Below are 15990 nucleotides of genomic sequence, written 5' to 3' on the forward strand. Positions count from 1 at the left end.
ACATAATTCATTTAGGACCAGTGAAACATTTATATTTAATGACATTAAGTTAGGAATTGTAGAGACATGACATTAGATTGTGATTCACGTGGTATATTCTAGAGTATATGCATGAATTTAAGGAAGATAAGATTTTAATTCCCTAAAAATCCACTTTATTTTAAAATTTGGTTTACTAGGATTCTGCATTGGGCATCAAGGTAGAAAGCCAATGTCAATGATAAAAATCTGAGGAGAATGCACATACCTGGGGGCAAACATGGGCTCCTATGAATACCAAATAGCTTTCAATGTAAGAATGTTTGGGAGAACTGTTTTGATCATCATCTAGGACAGAAATTACAGCTGCACTCAGTTGCTTAATGCAGTTTCAAAATTTATATTGTAGTTTCCTAAGAATCCTTCACTCCATGTGACCCTGTTACCCTGAGAACTAATGCTGTACCCCAAATTACCACTGATGACATGTGTTTTATTTAATTTTCACATACTATCTTTTTTGTTGTTTTTCTTTCATTTTATTTTCTTTTAAAAGAATCCATTATAGTGCCCGCACCTTCAAGTCATCTGAATCAAGTCTCTTTCTTGATATCATAGGTTGGGAACAAAGAATTTCCAAGTGGTTGGGGGGAATCAGACTCCATTTCAGGGTGCTTTCCTTTCACCAGTGATGTTTCAAAGCCAACTCCACCAAGGCTAGGACTATGGCTTGGTGAGTTTCTCCCCAGGAGAGCTGTTGAAAGACATCCTGTTCAGGGAGTAGCCTTTAACCTTCAACCCATTCACACATTTGTTTTAATTCCTGACCAACTGCTGTATTCCTGTGTGTTAGTTGCACTAGGACCTAGCTAATTAATTTTTAAAAATAAATGTTAGACCCTAAACACCTGTAAGCTGCGTGCTGCAAATTGTGTATAAGGTACATAATCAAACTTATTGTGATCACTGCACCCAGGACAAGTGTAAAACTTAGCTGTCCTCTGGAATCTAGGTTATTAGAATGTCAGCCCGTGTTCCCCAATATTATTCATGTCATAAAATAGGTCAGAAATGTGGCTCCGGAGATAGGAAGGAAGAGACAAGAAGAGGCAGTTGAAGGAATTCTACTCTTCAAGGCTCAGCAAGCTGCCCCAACTTCTCTCTCACTGGCAAAGGATAAACAAATAATGAGGAATGGGACATGCATGTCTACGGGCAAGTTCATGTGGAAACATTTCATGATCTTTTTTAATGACAGGGACCAAGAAGGCACAACTGTTTCCTTCTGGATGGACCCATTCAACAACAAAAACTTCTTGGATCCCTGTGGAATGCTCACTATATTAATTCACAATTAGTCACATTCCTTTGAATGTGATTTTTGAAAACTTTGAAAACTCATTCCTTTGAAACTCATTCCTATTAAGCTAATATGCATATCTCTGAATTTAGCATTTGAATAAAGCAAATTCTATCTTTTGACCTTCCTCATTTCTCCCAACTAAAATCTCCCACTTTTTCCACTGGGTTAGTTCTGTGGATGTGTTGTCCTGTGACCTTTATCATATAATAGGCCACATTCCTTTTTCACTTTTACTGATTTACACTCTTTTTGTTAAAGGTCATACGATGATACATTTGTTATGCATAATCTGGACCACAGTTTTGAATAATTTGGACTTCCATTATTTTTAGTTTAGGAAAAGAAATTGAGATACTTGCCATCAAGCCTTGTTCTCCTGGTTTCCCTGGTTCACCCTTAAAAAAGAATAGTGATAGTTTTTATTAATGCTATAAACATTAAAAAGCAATTTCAACCTTTCTTTTTTCTTTTTCATAATACCCACTGGGGTGCATGAATGTTAAATATACTTTTCAGGCTAAGTAGAGAAATGCAAACATAATGCAATGAAAAGAGAGCCAAGTTCTTTCTTCAAATTCACTTTATAAACATTTTAGGATTTAATAAAATGAGTCTAGATTATAGCAGAGACTTAAGAATTATGCCAAGAATGTGTTCTAAATAAAACTAGTAGGAGTGATTATATCGTAAGTCATTGAATGGTTCTAGAAATTTTTTTTTTTGTTCTAGAAAATTTAATTGTTATTTCAGTAACATCTCATTTATTATGTTCTGTTTATGATGACATAAAGATGATAACCTGGGCCTCCTTATGAGAACTCAGAACTTCCATATACAGGACAGAGAGACAACTACTCTTAGTACAGAAATTAAATAATAAAACGAGCAAAGATTGATTTTGAATTTTGGTTTTCCAGGATTAATGAGGGCAGAAGTAACATGTTTAAAATTAACAGTATACATTAAAATACACAGAATTCTGTGCTATATCATACCACTGTCATAGTTTTCTAACACCCAGATTCATACAAAATTCCTTATAATGTTGTCATATTATTATATTGTTAGTCATTGGCAACAGACATTTTTTGGAAAAACCATTCTTGTAATGTCGATATCTATAGAAATTGTTGGACTTTAAAAATAAGTATTTCTGTTTGTTATAAAACATTTTTCTAGTGCTTACAATGGTATATAAAAATTAACTTCAGGACTATAAATCTGGTTCAATTTCTCTGTGGAATTAAAAAAAAAACCTGTTCATACTTTTTGTGTAAAAATCTCTATTTTTTACTCTGATGACTAAGCTATATTTATTTAAAGGATGACATACTTTTAAATTATTTACAGGTTGTCATCATACCTTACTTTTATCTAATTTCTTGAAAATAATCTATACCTTGAATTTTCTGTAGAGTATACCCAATGAGCGGACTGATTTTGTACCATCAGAATGGTTTTAACTGTTCTTCTTAGTTGAGGAAACATTCATTATATCTTTCTTGGCAACCAGCAATTATTTGGGGAGCTTTAAATATCCCTAAAGGTGTGCTGTCTCTATCCTTTGGGATATCATCCCAAGAAAAAGTGAAACCTTCGAAGACAGTTTCAAGATGAAACCACTACCTTTGATGGTTCAGTGAAAGCCTTCCTAAGCGACCAACAAATCATAGGTTGAGAGTCAATCTCTCATTTCATATGACAAATTAACAGCCATTTTCAAGAAAGGGAAATGGAGTTTACAAGAAAGTTGTCTCAGGAAAGTCAGAAAACAGTACCCTATAGTCTTACAAAGAGAATGACTCTGAAAAATATAATGGATATAAAATATACGTAAATATATGGATATATGAATGAAATATATCAAAACTTTGATTATTTTTTAATTTTTTATTCTTTAATTTAAAAAACATTCTACTTTGTTGGATATTTTCATTATTTTGTGCTATGAAAACACTCATGAAAATAAGTCAAAGCAATAGATAAATAAATTAATTCATCAGTAAATTGGAATTTCAAGTCCTAGGGCCACAGTATAAAAGTAAATTTAGTGTCTTATACTTCTGTATTATGGACATTTAATCCATCTTAGTAACTAAGTACTGAGATCTAAGTATTGAGATTGTTTTTAAATCATTTCTATTAACAAGCTTCACATATAAAGGACAAATGATACTCAAACCATACTGTTTTATTAGCAATTTTTTTTCTTTTTTTGGTCAATTTATTTATAAGGGAGTAAACTTTAAAAAGATTAACCTCTTTCATTTTCCATTAAGTCATGTGGAACTTTATTGTCTCTGCCATTGATACTTTGGAGAATGTTACCAATCTCTCACCTAGCTATTCTCCCATTTAAGCCAAAGACATTGAGGTACTCCTGTTGCCTTCTCCAAGTCTCTCTTTGGGTTCATGTGGGTTCCCCATGGATTAAGCCGTAAAGCAGAATTATGTGGGCAGTGCCCTCTCTGCTTGGGGACTATCACCCCACTTTCTGAAACCTCTTAACCCTATGGCCCCTCCTTACCACACTCCATCCCAGTTCTCAGCCCTTAAAAGCCCCTAAAAGGATCAGACCCAACATGTAACTCACAGGCACTCCTGGCATTCCACGGGGGCCATCTTTCCCTGTGTCCCCTGGAGGCCCTCTTGGGCCAGGGGGGCCTGGAGGTCCTGGAGGCCCAGCCTGTCCTTGGTCACCCTAGAATGAAGAAAGGAAAAGACCAACAATGACCATGAAAAATAAAGACCCAGGTCTTCTTTTCAACACTTTAAATTTGTATTATCTAATCCACATTTACACTTATGAAAAGAACCAGAACAATCAGAAACATGAAGCCTGTAGGCAATTTGCCTGCCAGCAGGGAGCAAATAAATATTCATGCTGGGTGAGCTGAGTAGATGCTATTAAAATCAAAGCGGCTCAGGAACCAGCACTCTCAGCTCTTGGAAATAGTTGTAAGTTATCATGATATTCAGAGCTGGTGTAAAACTTTTGTATAACTTGATTCATGACAATGCTGCATCAGTTACAGCGACCTTGTTTCATAAAATGGCTGCATCTGTAGTTGGACAAATGTGTTTACTTTTTCATAACCTATAAAATTAAACATACAAGCTCTTGTCAAACTGTATAATAATTTATAAATTACCAAAACCAGAGAGCTTAGAAACTGGGTCTATTACTGGATATAATTTCAGCTGCCTTTCTTTTTTTAATTAAGAAAAACTTAGGCATTCTATACCTTTTTACTTTGGTACTTCCATATCCATTTTCAAGCAAATGCAGCTCCCTAGACATCTTTTTGCTCTAGGATATTTCCAAATAAATACCCCCACCCATGAGAGACAAATGGTAAAGCAACAGTAAATGGAGTAATACTGAATGTTAAGAAGAAATCAGACTTGAGCAAGAATAAGCACTACCTTAATGAGGCGGCGTTTAATGAGCTGCTGATCAGCAGAGAGAAACCCATGATTGATTTTAGGAAACACCATCTGATCAGTCAGGTGAGGTCAAAGGTTGAAGTTCAGAGGTGAGAGAATTGGAGAATAGACATCAGAAGGCCCCAAGAAAGAAATAAAGATATACACATTAGACTTATAATGATCATTAAACAAAATGGAACTGGTGTTTGTGTCTGACATCAGACTGTCTGGCTCTTCTTGAAAGAAAGATAACCCTAAAACGGGATGGCCAGGCCAGATTTTTAGTTAGAGAGGAAACTTTTTTGTATCCCATCCTTTTGATGTGGGTGTTAGGCCTCTTTAATATTGTCTATTAAAGAAGCAGGAAAGCTCCCATCACCTGCATCCTGCACATTGAGCAGAAAGTCTAGAGACAAAGCACCAGTTCAATTTCTGTCAGACTTGTCAACCAGCATAACGTGGCATGAACGTGACTTCCATTTTACAAACACCCCAAGTCCAGAATACTGAGGATTATTTAATTGACCAAAAAATGTCACAGTTTTGGCTTGCATTCAAATTAAACCATAGAGATATGGCACAGTCCTAGATAGCCATGCTGCCTCTCTTCATTATCCTTGCTCGACTTCAACATCCTTCTCTCTTATATGTTCAAGATTCTCCTTCTCAATAGATATTTGACCTCGTTGATGTAGGTGAGGTCCCAAGGATCCAATAACTCAATGCATATGGTGAATGGGAACAACTGGACTTGGCAAGCCAATTTAGCTGTTCTTGCTCACTCTTATGCTGATTGCGGGCTCTGACTGAGTAGCATGGGTGCCAACCACAAACCTTGACGGTGAGGATCTGATTACTGTGCAGAGCAGCAACTGTGGGGAAGCCTGGCAGACCCTAAGGACGTGGGACAGCACCAAAACAACACGACACAAAACGTCACACAGACATTCCACTGATGGACAAACAGAACAAGAATGTATCTAATGCCACCCTGTCCTCACTCTAAGTCTTGACTTGTTTGACATACTGTACGGGAAATCAGACACACTATAATCTCCCTCCAATGATAGTCTGTTTACAACTCAGGACAGACACGTATTACATTTTTTTTGGACAACAGTGAACAGAATTTTGCAGTCTGATCATAAATATTCCTCAGAATAAATGCACTCTGCCTCACAGAAGATAGTCTTACCACCCACATATCAAAATTTCTCTCTCCAATCATAAGAAGATTCTCAGGTCTTTTCTGTTTCAGGAATTCCTGCAGAGGTGGTGGATGGAAATCTGTCTCTTATAACATGCGTATTTTATGTCAGAGGGATTTATGGTCACACTCTGCAGTAATCACTTCTGTCACATAATTTTTCCAAAAGAACTTGACAGTTCACACAACCCCTTGAAGCAGAGAAGTGGTTTTGAATTCCTTAACCAGGGAAAACAGGGGAAAGATGTTTTAGAGGCTGGTACTTCACTAACTTGTACTAACTCATGTTAATAAGCATAATGCTTATTGGGTAGATCTGAGAGAGAACTTGCACTTTTTCAACAACACGAGATATTGGAGCCTTTTATTCCAATCTTTTTTCACACAGAACATGTTTATCATACAAATAAAATAAATAGCAACCACAGCTTACATGGCCTCAGGTGTTTACAAGCTTCCTAGACTTTCCCTCCTCATTGCCCTTCCCCTCTTCCACCCAAATCTATTCTGAGAATATTTTTAGTAAAGGTCAGTAAGTTTCTAGTTTTTCAATTTTATTAATCATGGCATATTTTTCTCCCTCTTATTTCCTCCTTATTTGGGATTTATTTTTCTTTTTAAGAGAACCAATAAAATTATGTTTTGGTATGAAGAGATCTCTTTAGCCCTAATGCTTTTGATTTGCATTCTTTAGGCCTGGGACTTTTCAGGAAGCAAAGTAGAGGAAATCTTATCTGTTTTGCCATATCCTTTCTGATAAGGCTATTTAGTGTCTAGGTAATTTTGAGGTGACTTGTATCCTCTTTTTCTTCTAAGTAGAAGTCCTTGAAACATAGACGCTACCCAAATTCAGAAATTCTACAAGTTGGAAAACAGATGTGTACAATTTGCTTTTGTTTTACTATGGAATATGAGTTTAAAATGTTATTAGATGGTAATGTGCCAGCATCTTCCCATCTGTGACTCATTAGCCCTATATTACACAGTCAGAATTTTATATATAAATCTCATATTTATGTAACAAAGAACAAAAACAGATACAAACAAGAAGTCTACGAGGGATCAGGATCTTGACTAGTGGCGATAAATCATAATGTCACTTTGAACAGGATTATCTAACAAAAATAATTTAAAATTAAAAGCTTTTTAACAGCACACATGGTAGGCCTTACAAATGTTTTGAAATTTGAATATATAAATAACTCACTTCTTGTACTCATATCTGAGCATGACCAGCTTGTTGTTTGATCATATTTTCTAAATGCTCACAAAAAGCATTAGTTTTATAACTTCTTAGTTCGGTTTCCAGTGTTAACGAGATCTAAAGAGGGAAGTGAATAGGTAATTCTCTCTTCAGACAGATCCTTTTTATCAAACAGAAAATCTCTATTTGAGGAAGCTGATTTTATATTCTTCAATCATCTTAACTGCAGAAAATGCTACCAATTAGGTGCTTAGAGCTACATTTTAAAGATTTTATTAGTGAGCTAGGCAAAAGGACTTCAGAAGCTTATATGTAGCAGAGTACAAAGAGACATGTGGAAGAATTCTCTTAAATTCTAGCAAAAAGCCCATGGCCTGGGGTGCAATATCATAAGACCATAAGACCATGTGCTTTTCAAACCGGGATAATGCTTAAAGGGTACATGCCATTGTTGAGGGGTGGTGGTGGTGGATAGGGTTACTTTAGGCAGTAATAAATATGGCATATCTTCCTTAGGATTCAAGTTTGATTAATGTTAAATAATTTTAAATATTTTTATGTACAAACATTGTCATATTATGGGGTAGAATGCAAAATTTACACAAATTTTTAAAAATTTTACTGTTTGATGGTGGTAGAGAACCTCATCTCACAGGGGATACCTCTAGATTATAGGTAGATACTGAATTGACCTTCTCCTTCCCACAAAAAGTCTTTGAAGAACTAGTTTGAAAAGTACTGGTGCTGAATACTTATCTATAAGTCATGGCTTTACGTGGCCATAACAGTTAGGCTTCCTGGGCTGTTCACACAGAGTATACTTTTTTGTTAACTATGCCATTTTTTTTCCCACGGTATCATTAGTCATAGTCCTTTCTAAATAAATGGAACGGACATATTTCACTTGGTTTTGCATCTTGGAAAACTTGCCTGGTACACAGATGGTTCAACTGGGTATGGGAAAAAAAATGTGACTCCAGGAAAACATGGAGAAAAAGTCCAGGAATAAGCTGAATTGCTGAAATAATGTGTTCAATACTCACTACCAAATATTTAGAATTCTTAAGAAATTGGATGTATGAGAGTGTAAAACTACCTTACACAACCCATTTCCTCTTCAGAGCCTACTCAGACTACTTCACAAATCTTCCGAACATTCACTGAAGTAGGTTACCATCTTCTACCAGTGTTTTGATATCATTATAGGAGGAGCTCTATGTCCCTTCATTACCTTCTAGAAACAGAGGCAAGCCTACCCCAAAGAAATGATGAAAAAATAAATATTTCATAAAATATGCTTCTAACTACTTAGAAGCCATAAATTCAAGATGCTATTATTTATTGTATACTCAGCAATGCTGTTACATGATTACATTATAGTGAGAAAACTTCGTGTTTTGTCAAAAGCATTCTATAAGGCAATGTTAGAGCCAGGAATTTAATACACAACTTCTAATTCCAGACTTTGTCATCATACAGTTTATGTGTTTATAATTTCTTTCTACTTTTACAGTTTGAATATTGGAAATATCAACAATATATAAAAAGTATTTGTTGAGTGCCTTCAGTGCAGCATTCACTGTGCTAGGTATGGGGATTGAATGGTGAGCCTGACCACAAGCTCACAGGGGTCAACGTCTACTGGAGAAATAGGAAAAAATAAGCACGCAGTAATCACATGGAGAAATGACTATTTTGATGAAGGAGACGAGCTACAAAGTAAATAAAAGTATACCTAATGGTAGGTTCAAGGAACCCTGGAAGACTTCCCAAGCCATGTGAATGAGGGAATGGGGTTTTGTATAGCAAGAGGAAAAATAAAGACAGAGACCCCATCTACTTAAAATAGTCTAGTTGAGGACTGTGCCCAAGAACTAGAGAGGGACAAATCTATAGTTTCAAGTAATATTAAGAAGGTAAGATTCACAAGACTTGTAGTCTGGCTGAAAACGTAAGGGAGAAGGAGGGGAAGTGAGCGGTCCGAGCGATGGAGGATGGTAGAGGAAACACTAGAAAAGAATGGGTTTTCTGGAGCAGTTAGGTATGGATGATGATTTCAGTTAGGGATCTGTTGAATTTGAGGTGTCCATGAAGAACCAAGGCATGGCTGTTAGATATGCATATAAGAAGTCAATAGATAGGTGGGAATCACAAGTCTTAGAACCTCCTGAAGTCATGTAAGGAGACTAGAGAGAGCAGATATATAAGACAACTCTTGGAAAGACTTCCATTTAAGAGATGAGTAGAGGAAGAAGCAATTACAAAGAGAAATAGTAAAATGTGTTTGTAGAAGCAGGAGGAATGCTAACTCACCTCATAAAAATTCTTTTTTTTTTTTTCATAAAAATCCTATACAGGCAAATGACTCATTAATGAAACCTGCATTATTAATTGTACTGTATAAATAAATGCACATGAACTGAAGTCCTCTACTCACCGTTGCACTGACAGGTAATCTAGGCGTTAAAAATGGCCAATGCCACCAACAGTGGATGCTTACTGATATGCACAGGGGAGTGTATCTGAGGTTGTAGAGGTACGGAGGAAAAAATTAAACTATATTTTAAACATAAAGGTGGACCAGGAGCCTTCCAATCGTATTGGAAGAAAAAATATGTTATGCTGAGAAATGAAAATCCCTGAGTTTCTCCATAATGTAAATAGTATCATGATTCTTCTAGCCCCAAATATATCATGCACTATAACATTACCATTACAGTGGGTATGTGCACAGCATAAATAAAGATGAATATTCCAAGAAATCGATAAAATGATTTCTAGCTAAGAGAGACCAGATGGGGAAATATTGTAATAGGATGCAAAAATATTTAGGTAAAAGAATAACTTTAGCTTAACAGCAGGAATCCTTAGGAAACAAACTGGGAAAGAAAAGAAATTAAGAGAAAGGAATTTGCTGCTAAATCATTTCATAATGCAGTAGATGGTATAATTTGTCTGAATAGAAAAATCAACTACATGAAGCTGAATGCCAACAGAACCCTTTGAATAACCAAATACCATGAACTTATGAAAATCCGAATTTACAACCAATGGAAAAAGATTGGCTTATGGAAATATTAATTATGGGAAGAACTAGCTTCCGAAGTTGAATATAATACTGGATCAAAACGTTATTTTTCTTTTTTATAGATACCCTAAGTTCCATTCTATTGGGTTCTATCATAAATGTTAATCCTACTCACTCCAGGAATTATACGTATATTTTAACATATAAATGATACATCTGAATTTGAAGATTATTTAGAAGAGAGTGAGAACAATACAATCTATACATTGACAAAAGTCATTAAATACTATAGCTACTAAAATGCTAAGTAAAGACACACTGCAAAAGATCTGTGAATAAGAAGAAAGATGGCAGATACACTTCAACACTGGCAAGTGTAAAGTACAAGAAAAATTTCCTAAACTACACATACTGAAAAAGATTCTATTTGTTATGTATGATCTCATAAGAGATTCCAGGTGTTGTAGTGTTTGCTAAAGATATACAGCTATGAAAGGCCAACAGAAGATGAGAGCCCATGAAAAGAGGTAAGATTCTTAAAGAAGCATTGTCCTGCTCTGAGGCAACCATAGAAATGTAGACATGGGATACAGGGAAGAAAAATAAAATGGCCTTGCAGTCTAGGAGACTGCACAAAAATAAAATTGTCATTTCTATTTATATAAATTTAGCTATCATCGAATTGGAACAATACTCCTGAAGCGAATATCAAGAGAACAGTCCCATCTTAGAGGTTCCTCATAATAAAGATAATAAATAATGATGATGATGGTAATGACAATGGTCAGTATTCACATGATACATACTATGTGCCAGGTATTATTCTAACAGCTTTACAAACGTTAACTCTTGTAATCCTCACAACAACCCTTTGACAGATGAAGAATTTGAGGCATGAAGCGGTTAAGGGTTTTGCCCATCTAACTGTAAGTAGAAGAAAGAAGATTCACACCCTGACCACCTGCTCCAGAGTCTATGCTCTTAGTTATTACACTTTCCTTAAATCCTTCATAGTTTCTGAATTTCTTTACCATTTATTCCTTCATTTATCAAGAAGTTAATAGCATCCTACTAGGAACAAGGCAATATTTGGACATTGAGATTAGAAAGCCTTATCCCAGGCTTCATGGAACTTAAGAGGATAACCAAGAAAAGCAGATGTTAAACAAGCAGTTACAAATGTGACTGGGATTTCTTTTGAGATACATACACTCCTTTTCTCTCCCTTCACATATAGTGTGTCACTGCTGTGTCTATGGGGCATAGGAAAATTTCTGCTCCTTCTGTGCCATGCTTAATACAGCGGAATCTTTCCCAAGGTTGCCCATGGTCTCTTGCATCTAGATGTGTCACATGTCACATGGCCGTTTTTCCATGTTTTTCTGCAAGATATTGTTGCTTCCTGGAAATGCTGCTGGGAAGCAGGTCTCTGCAGCAGCAACACACTATATGTGAAACCCCATGCAGGTCAGTCAAGCCATGTTGCCTTCTCAGCAGCAAACTGTGTAGACTGATGACTGAAGACCAGGTGCCCTTCAATTTCTACCCCAAATCTTTTGATACTACAAGAACTCAGAAGTGTGAGTCAGTCCAAAAGGAGGAGGAAAGTATGGAAATCCCAAGGAAAGTGATGTTTGTTTGTTTTTTGTTTTGTCAGCTCAGAAGAAGGGAGGATTTAGCTTCAGAAATCAAGTCAGATTCAGATTCAGAAATCAAATTAGATTCAGAAATCCAATTGTTATGGAAAATTAAGTCATATTGCTTACTCACCAGAGTTTTTGGATTGAAAATCATACCCCAAAAGCGAATGTGATGACTGCTAACAGAACAAAAAGTAGGAGAGTGCACAGGAAGGGACCTAACCCAGGTCAGTTGGTCAGGCAGGACTGTCCCCAAGGAAGTGGTATTTAAGGTGAAACCTGCAGAACAGAATTGGCCATGCAGACCCTCAGTGCCTGGTCACTCTCAAAGGGTACTGATACTTTTCCTTCCTGATAGTATCATCAAGGTGAATATTAAAACTAAAGAGAAAATATATCTTTCTTTTCCAAAGAGATACTGAATATATACTTGGAATACAAAGATTGGATTGGGTCCTGTTTTAGGTACTCCCTTGAGATCTAGGCGCTGTTCTCCATGTGGGAAAGGTTAGGATAAGGGCAGTGGCAATGGCTGAGGGGGTGTAGGATTCTTGTGGGAGGTCCGATTGATGAGAATGAGAGTGAGGTTAACTAAAATAATCATTCCTTCATATAATAAATGTCCCTTAAGTACATTCTGCATGCCAATTACTGTGAGAAAAAAAAAAGCTGTGGGGTTTAAATCTAGTGGGGAGGGGAAGTTATCACAAGAGTATCATTCTATATGGAAAATATTCCACATTAGTGCTGTAATTAAAGGGGCAGGCAGTAGGCTATTTAAACACATTCTGATTGGGAAATGGAATAAGGCTCCTAAAAAGATGGGATTTGAGCCACAGGAGGAAGGATGGTTAGGATAAAGGTATTTGAGGTGGAGTGTGCACCTGGTTTGAGAAGAAGGTATTCCAGTCTGATATACAGTGAACAAAGATGTGGAAAGTGGGGATTGCTGGTAAGTTGAGTTTGGTTGGGGTGAAGCACGTATTTTTTAGGGAAGAGCCTGGAGAAGTTGACAAGGTATTCAAAGAAGGTCTTCAAAGAAGCTCAAAGGGGAAAGTAAGGGAAGCCACAGAAATATTTACAAAACAAAGGTGCCGTTCCATATGTAGGTTTGAGGAAGACAACCCTGGCAAAATTAAGAACAGATTAAAAATCAAAATTTAGTTCATGATCCCTTATCGGCAATCTCAAAATTCAAAGTCTCTGAAAGTAACATTCCTTCCTTAGGTTTTCTAAGTTTGCAGCAAACTCGTTTGGTGTCAAAAACTTATTTGAACAGATGTGAGGCTATTTATGATCACTAATAATTCTTCTTAGGGTGAACATGCATGTGTTTCACTGCAAAAATGGATGGTTTGATTATAGGGTGCCTCAGGCCTCTGTAAGGGTGTCAAACAATATGCAATGTATGAGTAATATTAACTTTCTAATGCCTAATAACTAAATTCTGAAACACATTTGACTCTGAGCATTTTGAGAAAGGATTGTGAGCTCATTCCAAAGTTGATGACAAAGATTCCCTTAACATAATAAAGATTATAGAAAGAGTAGTAAAATTTAAAAAGTTAAGGCAATGAATTCATTTTTGAACAAGAAAATTTGTTAATATAATCTAGTCTGACAAATCTAGAATTATATATGGCAATCTGAATTATATATTATAATTTAAACCAACTTATAGTAATTAAAGATATATTTACTTTTATGATTTTAATTTTATATATTAATCAGAACTATCCCAATTTATTGCTATCTAGCATATAGCTTTTAATTTATTGCTTTAATAAATAAATAAGCACATTATAATTAACATGTTTGCAAGTAATTAAAAAAAAAGATCCATGAAAATAAAAAAACCTCCAGAAGTCTTGTTCAGAACATCATTTGGTTACCAAACACTGCATAATGATTTGCTTAACAACCTCCACTTAAAAAATATAACGTAAAAGTAAGTTTACATTCCACCCCATCTGAATTTCATGCAATTTGCATTTGAAATACAAGTTCTTAATTATGGAGCCCAAACTAATAAACTTTTAATTCTCAAGGAATCTTCCCACTAGGAGGTACAGCATCATGATAGTGTGCAATACAATATTTTGCATTTATGCTTCTGTGAAAACCAAGGGTGCTTGTAGCTGAGGGTGCCAGGTCAAGGACACAACTCAACTTGAATATTACTTTATCCATTTTCTGAAAGGAAACAGTCTACATTGGGGAGAGAGGGCACAGCATATATCAGGAAAGGATAGTATAAAGAAAACAGAGGATTCATTAGCAGACAGGGCACCTTATACTGAAGGGAAAATAATCATTTGACCAGTAGCCTGTGAGAAAAATTCAACTTTTTTTTTGCAATCTTCATTTTGGGAGAAAAATCAGAAGCATCTTGTTGTTCCCTAAAAACCTGAATGGCTGGCTTAATGGTATTTGCCAAACTTCCTTTGTGTGATACTAGATTGAGTTGACTCTAAAACTCTTTTGGCATGCTCTCTGGATGGTAGCCTTTTTTCTTCCCTCCACAAAAGAGGTAGATTGCTGGAAGCCAACCTATAAAAGCTGATGAGAGTCCCACAGGGCTCAGCTATAATGGGTGGAGAGTTACCCTTGTATTTCCTACTCCACCTCTGAAGGTCACCATCTCCCATAAATAAATTTGAGCCCACAGCAAATGTCTGATAGCCCTCTGGGATAATGGAGCTCTTCAATATGACCCCCCAAAAGATAACCGAGTACTTAGGCAAGTTCATCAGAGAGTAATGTTACTTGAAGTAGAACTACTCTAGATACCTTCTTAACTGATCCTGTTCTCTAATGTCCCCCTTGAGCCTACACCCTAAATTTTTAGTATTTTCCCAAAGGCAGTTTAATTATATAAAACCGGACTGTGGCTTGAAAGTATCCCTGAAATTTGCAGGTTTCTATACCGAACTAAAATATTGATTGTAATTTAGAACATTTTTGAATGTCCTATAGTTATCTTTATATTTGATGTCACTTGTGCCTATGGAGTAAACTCAAACGACTATAAGGACCAGGCGATGACATAGATAAAAGAACAGGTTTATGACGGAAAGAAGTGGGCAGATTTAGCTGAACAGGAGACAACCCAGGCTAAAAGGAAACAATGAGGACTCAACTGATTTTTCCCCAAGTGAAAGCAGAGGCTGCTACATCTTCACACGCTTCAAGAGAAGCCAGAAATCCAATGATTCTTTTTTAAATGAATACTTCAGATATTAAATGTTTGTAAACAATTCAAATTTACTTAAAATAATTTTATAGTCCAAACAAGAATACATTTGAAGGGAGGATTTGGACCACAGACTACCAGTTAAAGGTCTCTGATCTAGTGCTTTGAATGTTGAATTAGAAACAAGACAAGTGTAGAAAGGATTTGCTTCAGAAAAGAAATAATACCGTTACTTGACTGAAGGAACTTTATTTTGTTGTATTACCTTTTGAAGAAAGGGTTACAAGTTCTCAGTGCCTCAATTACATGTAATCCAGAGCACCGGTTCTTAAATCATAAAATCTTCACAATGTGATTATTATACAGGACCTCTAGGAGGAAAACTGAACAAGGTGTAATTCCTTTTTGAAAAGGAAGTACTGCATCCCATAGTGATAGATCCATTTGGGAGGAGACTCATGATTTGAGCTTCTAATGAAAGAGGCTGTTGTAATCTATGCGAAAGTTATGGGTTCTTTGGGTATCTCAGAATAGAATTTCCTGACTTCTGTGAAATTAAATCTAAACTTTATAATGATATGGATATTGGAAATCATAATGTGAACTTTCTACTTTTTGGTTTTAATTTCCTGACTGTGGTTGATGATAATGTTATTTAATGAAATGCAGTAACTTTTAATATTAAATTGCAACATACTATAATGCTTATTATATTTGCTCTTTAAAAGTGGTATTTATTTGCACATACAATTTACTTGAAACATCTACACTGATCATATTCAAACTTTTTTACCTCCAATTTCTTTTTTACCTCCCAATTTCAAATATCTAGATAATAATACATCAGGCAAAAATGTTAAGAGTAGATAATAATTTGTCTTGGTAAATGACTGAAAATGAGGGCTCAAAGAAGATGTAGCTGCAATTTCTGCTAGGGTCAATTCTCT

The 15990-nt window shown here is 35.8% G+C and overlaps 1 protein-coding gene across 1 annotated transcript in view; it reads right to left on the bottom strand.

Moving 5' to 3' along the window:
• The window catches only part of COL25A1 (collagen type XXV alpha 1 chain), a 446466-nt gene that overhangs the window by 121520 nt on the left and 308956 nt on the right, over window positions 1-15990 (bottom strand). Inside the window, exons 8-10 of the mRNA XM_072810760.1 lie at window positions 4769-4840; window positions 3936-4043; window positions 1702-1737 (exon numbers count right to left, since the gene is read on the bottom strand). Of these exons, the coding sequence (XP_072666861.1) occupies window positions 1702-1737; window positions 3936-4043; window positions 4769-4840 (216 nt within the window). The remainder of the gene's footprint in view (window positions 1-1701; window positions 1738-3935; window positions 4044-4768; window positions 4841-15990) is intronic.

This window comes from Canis lupus, chromosome 33, assembly GCF_048164855.1.
Source record: "Canis lupus baileyi chromosome 33, mCanLup2.hap1, whole genome shotgun sequence".
Lineage (NCBI taxonomy): Eukaryota > Metazoa > Chordata > Mammalia > Carnivora > Canidae > Canis > Canis lupus.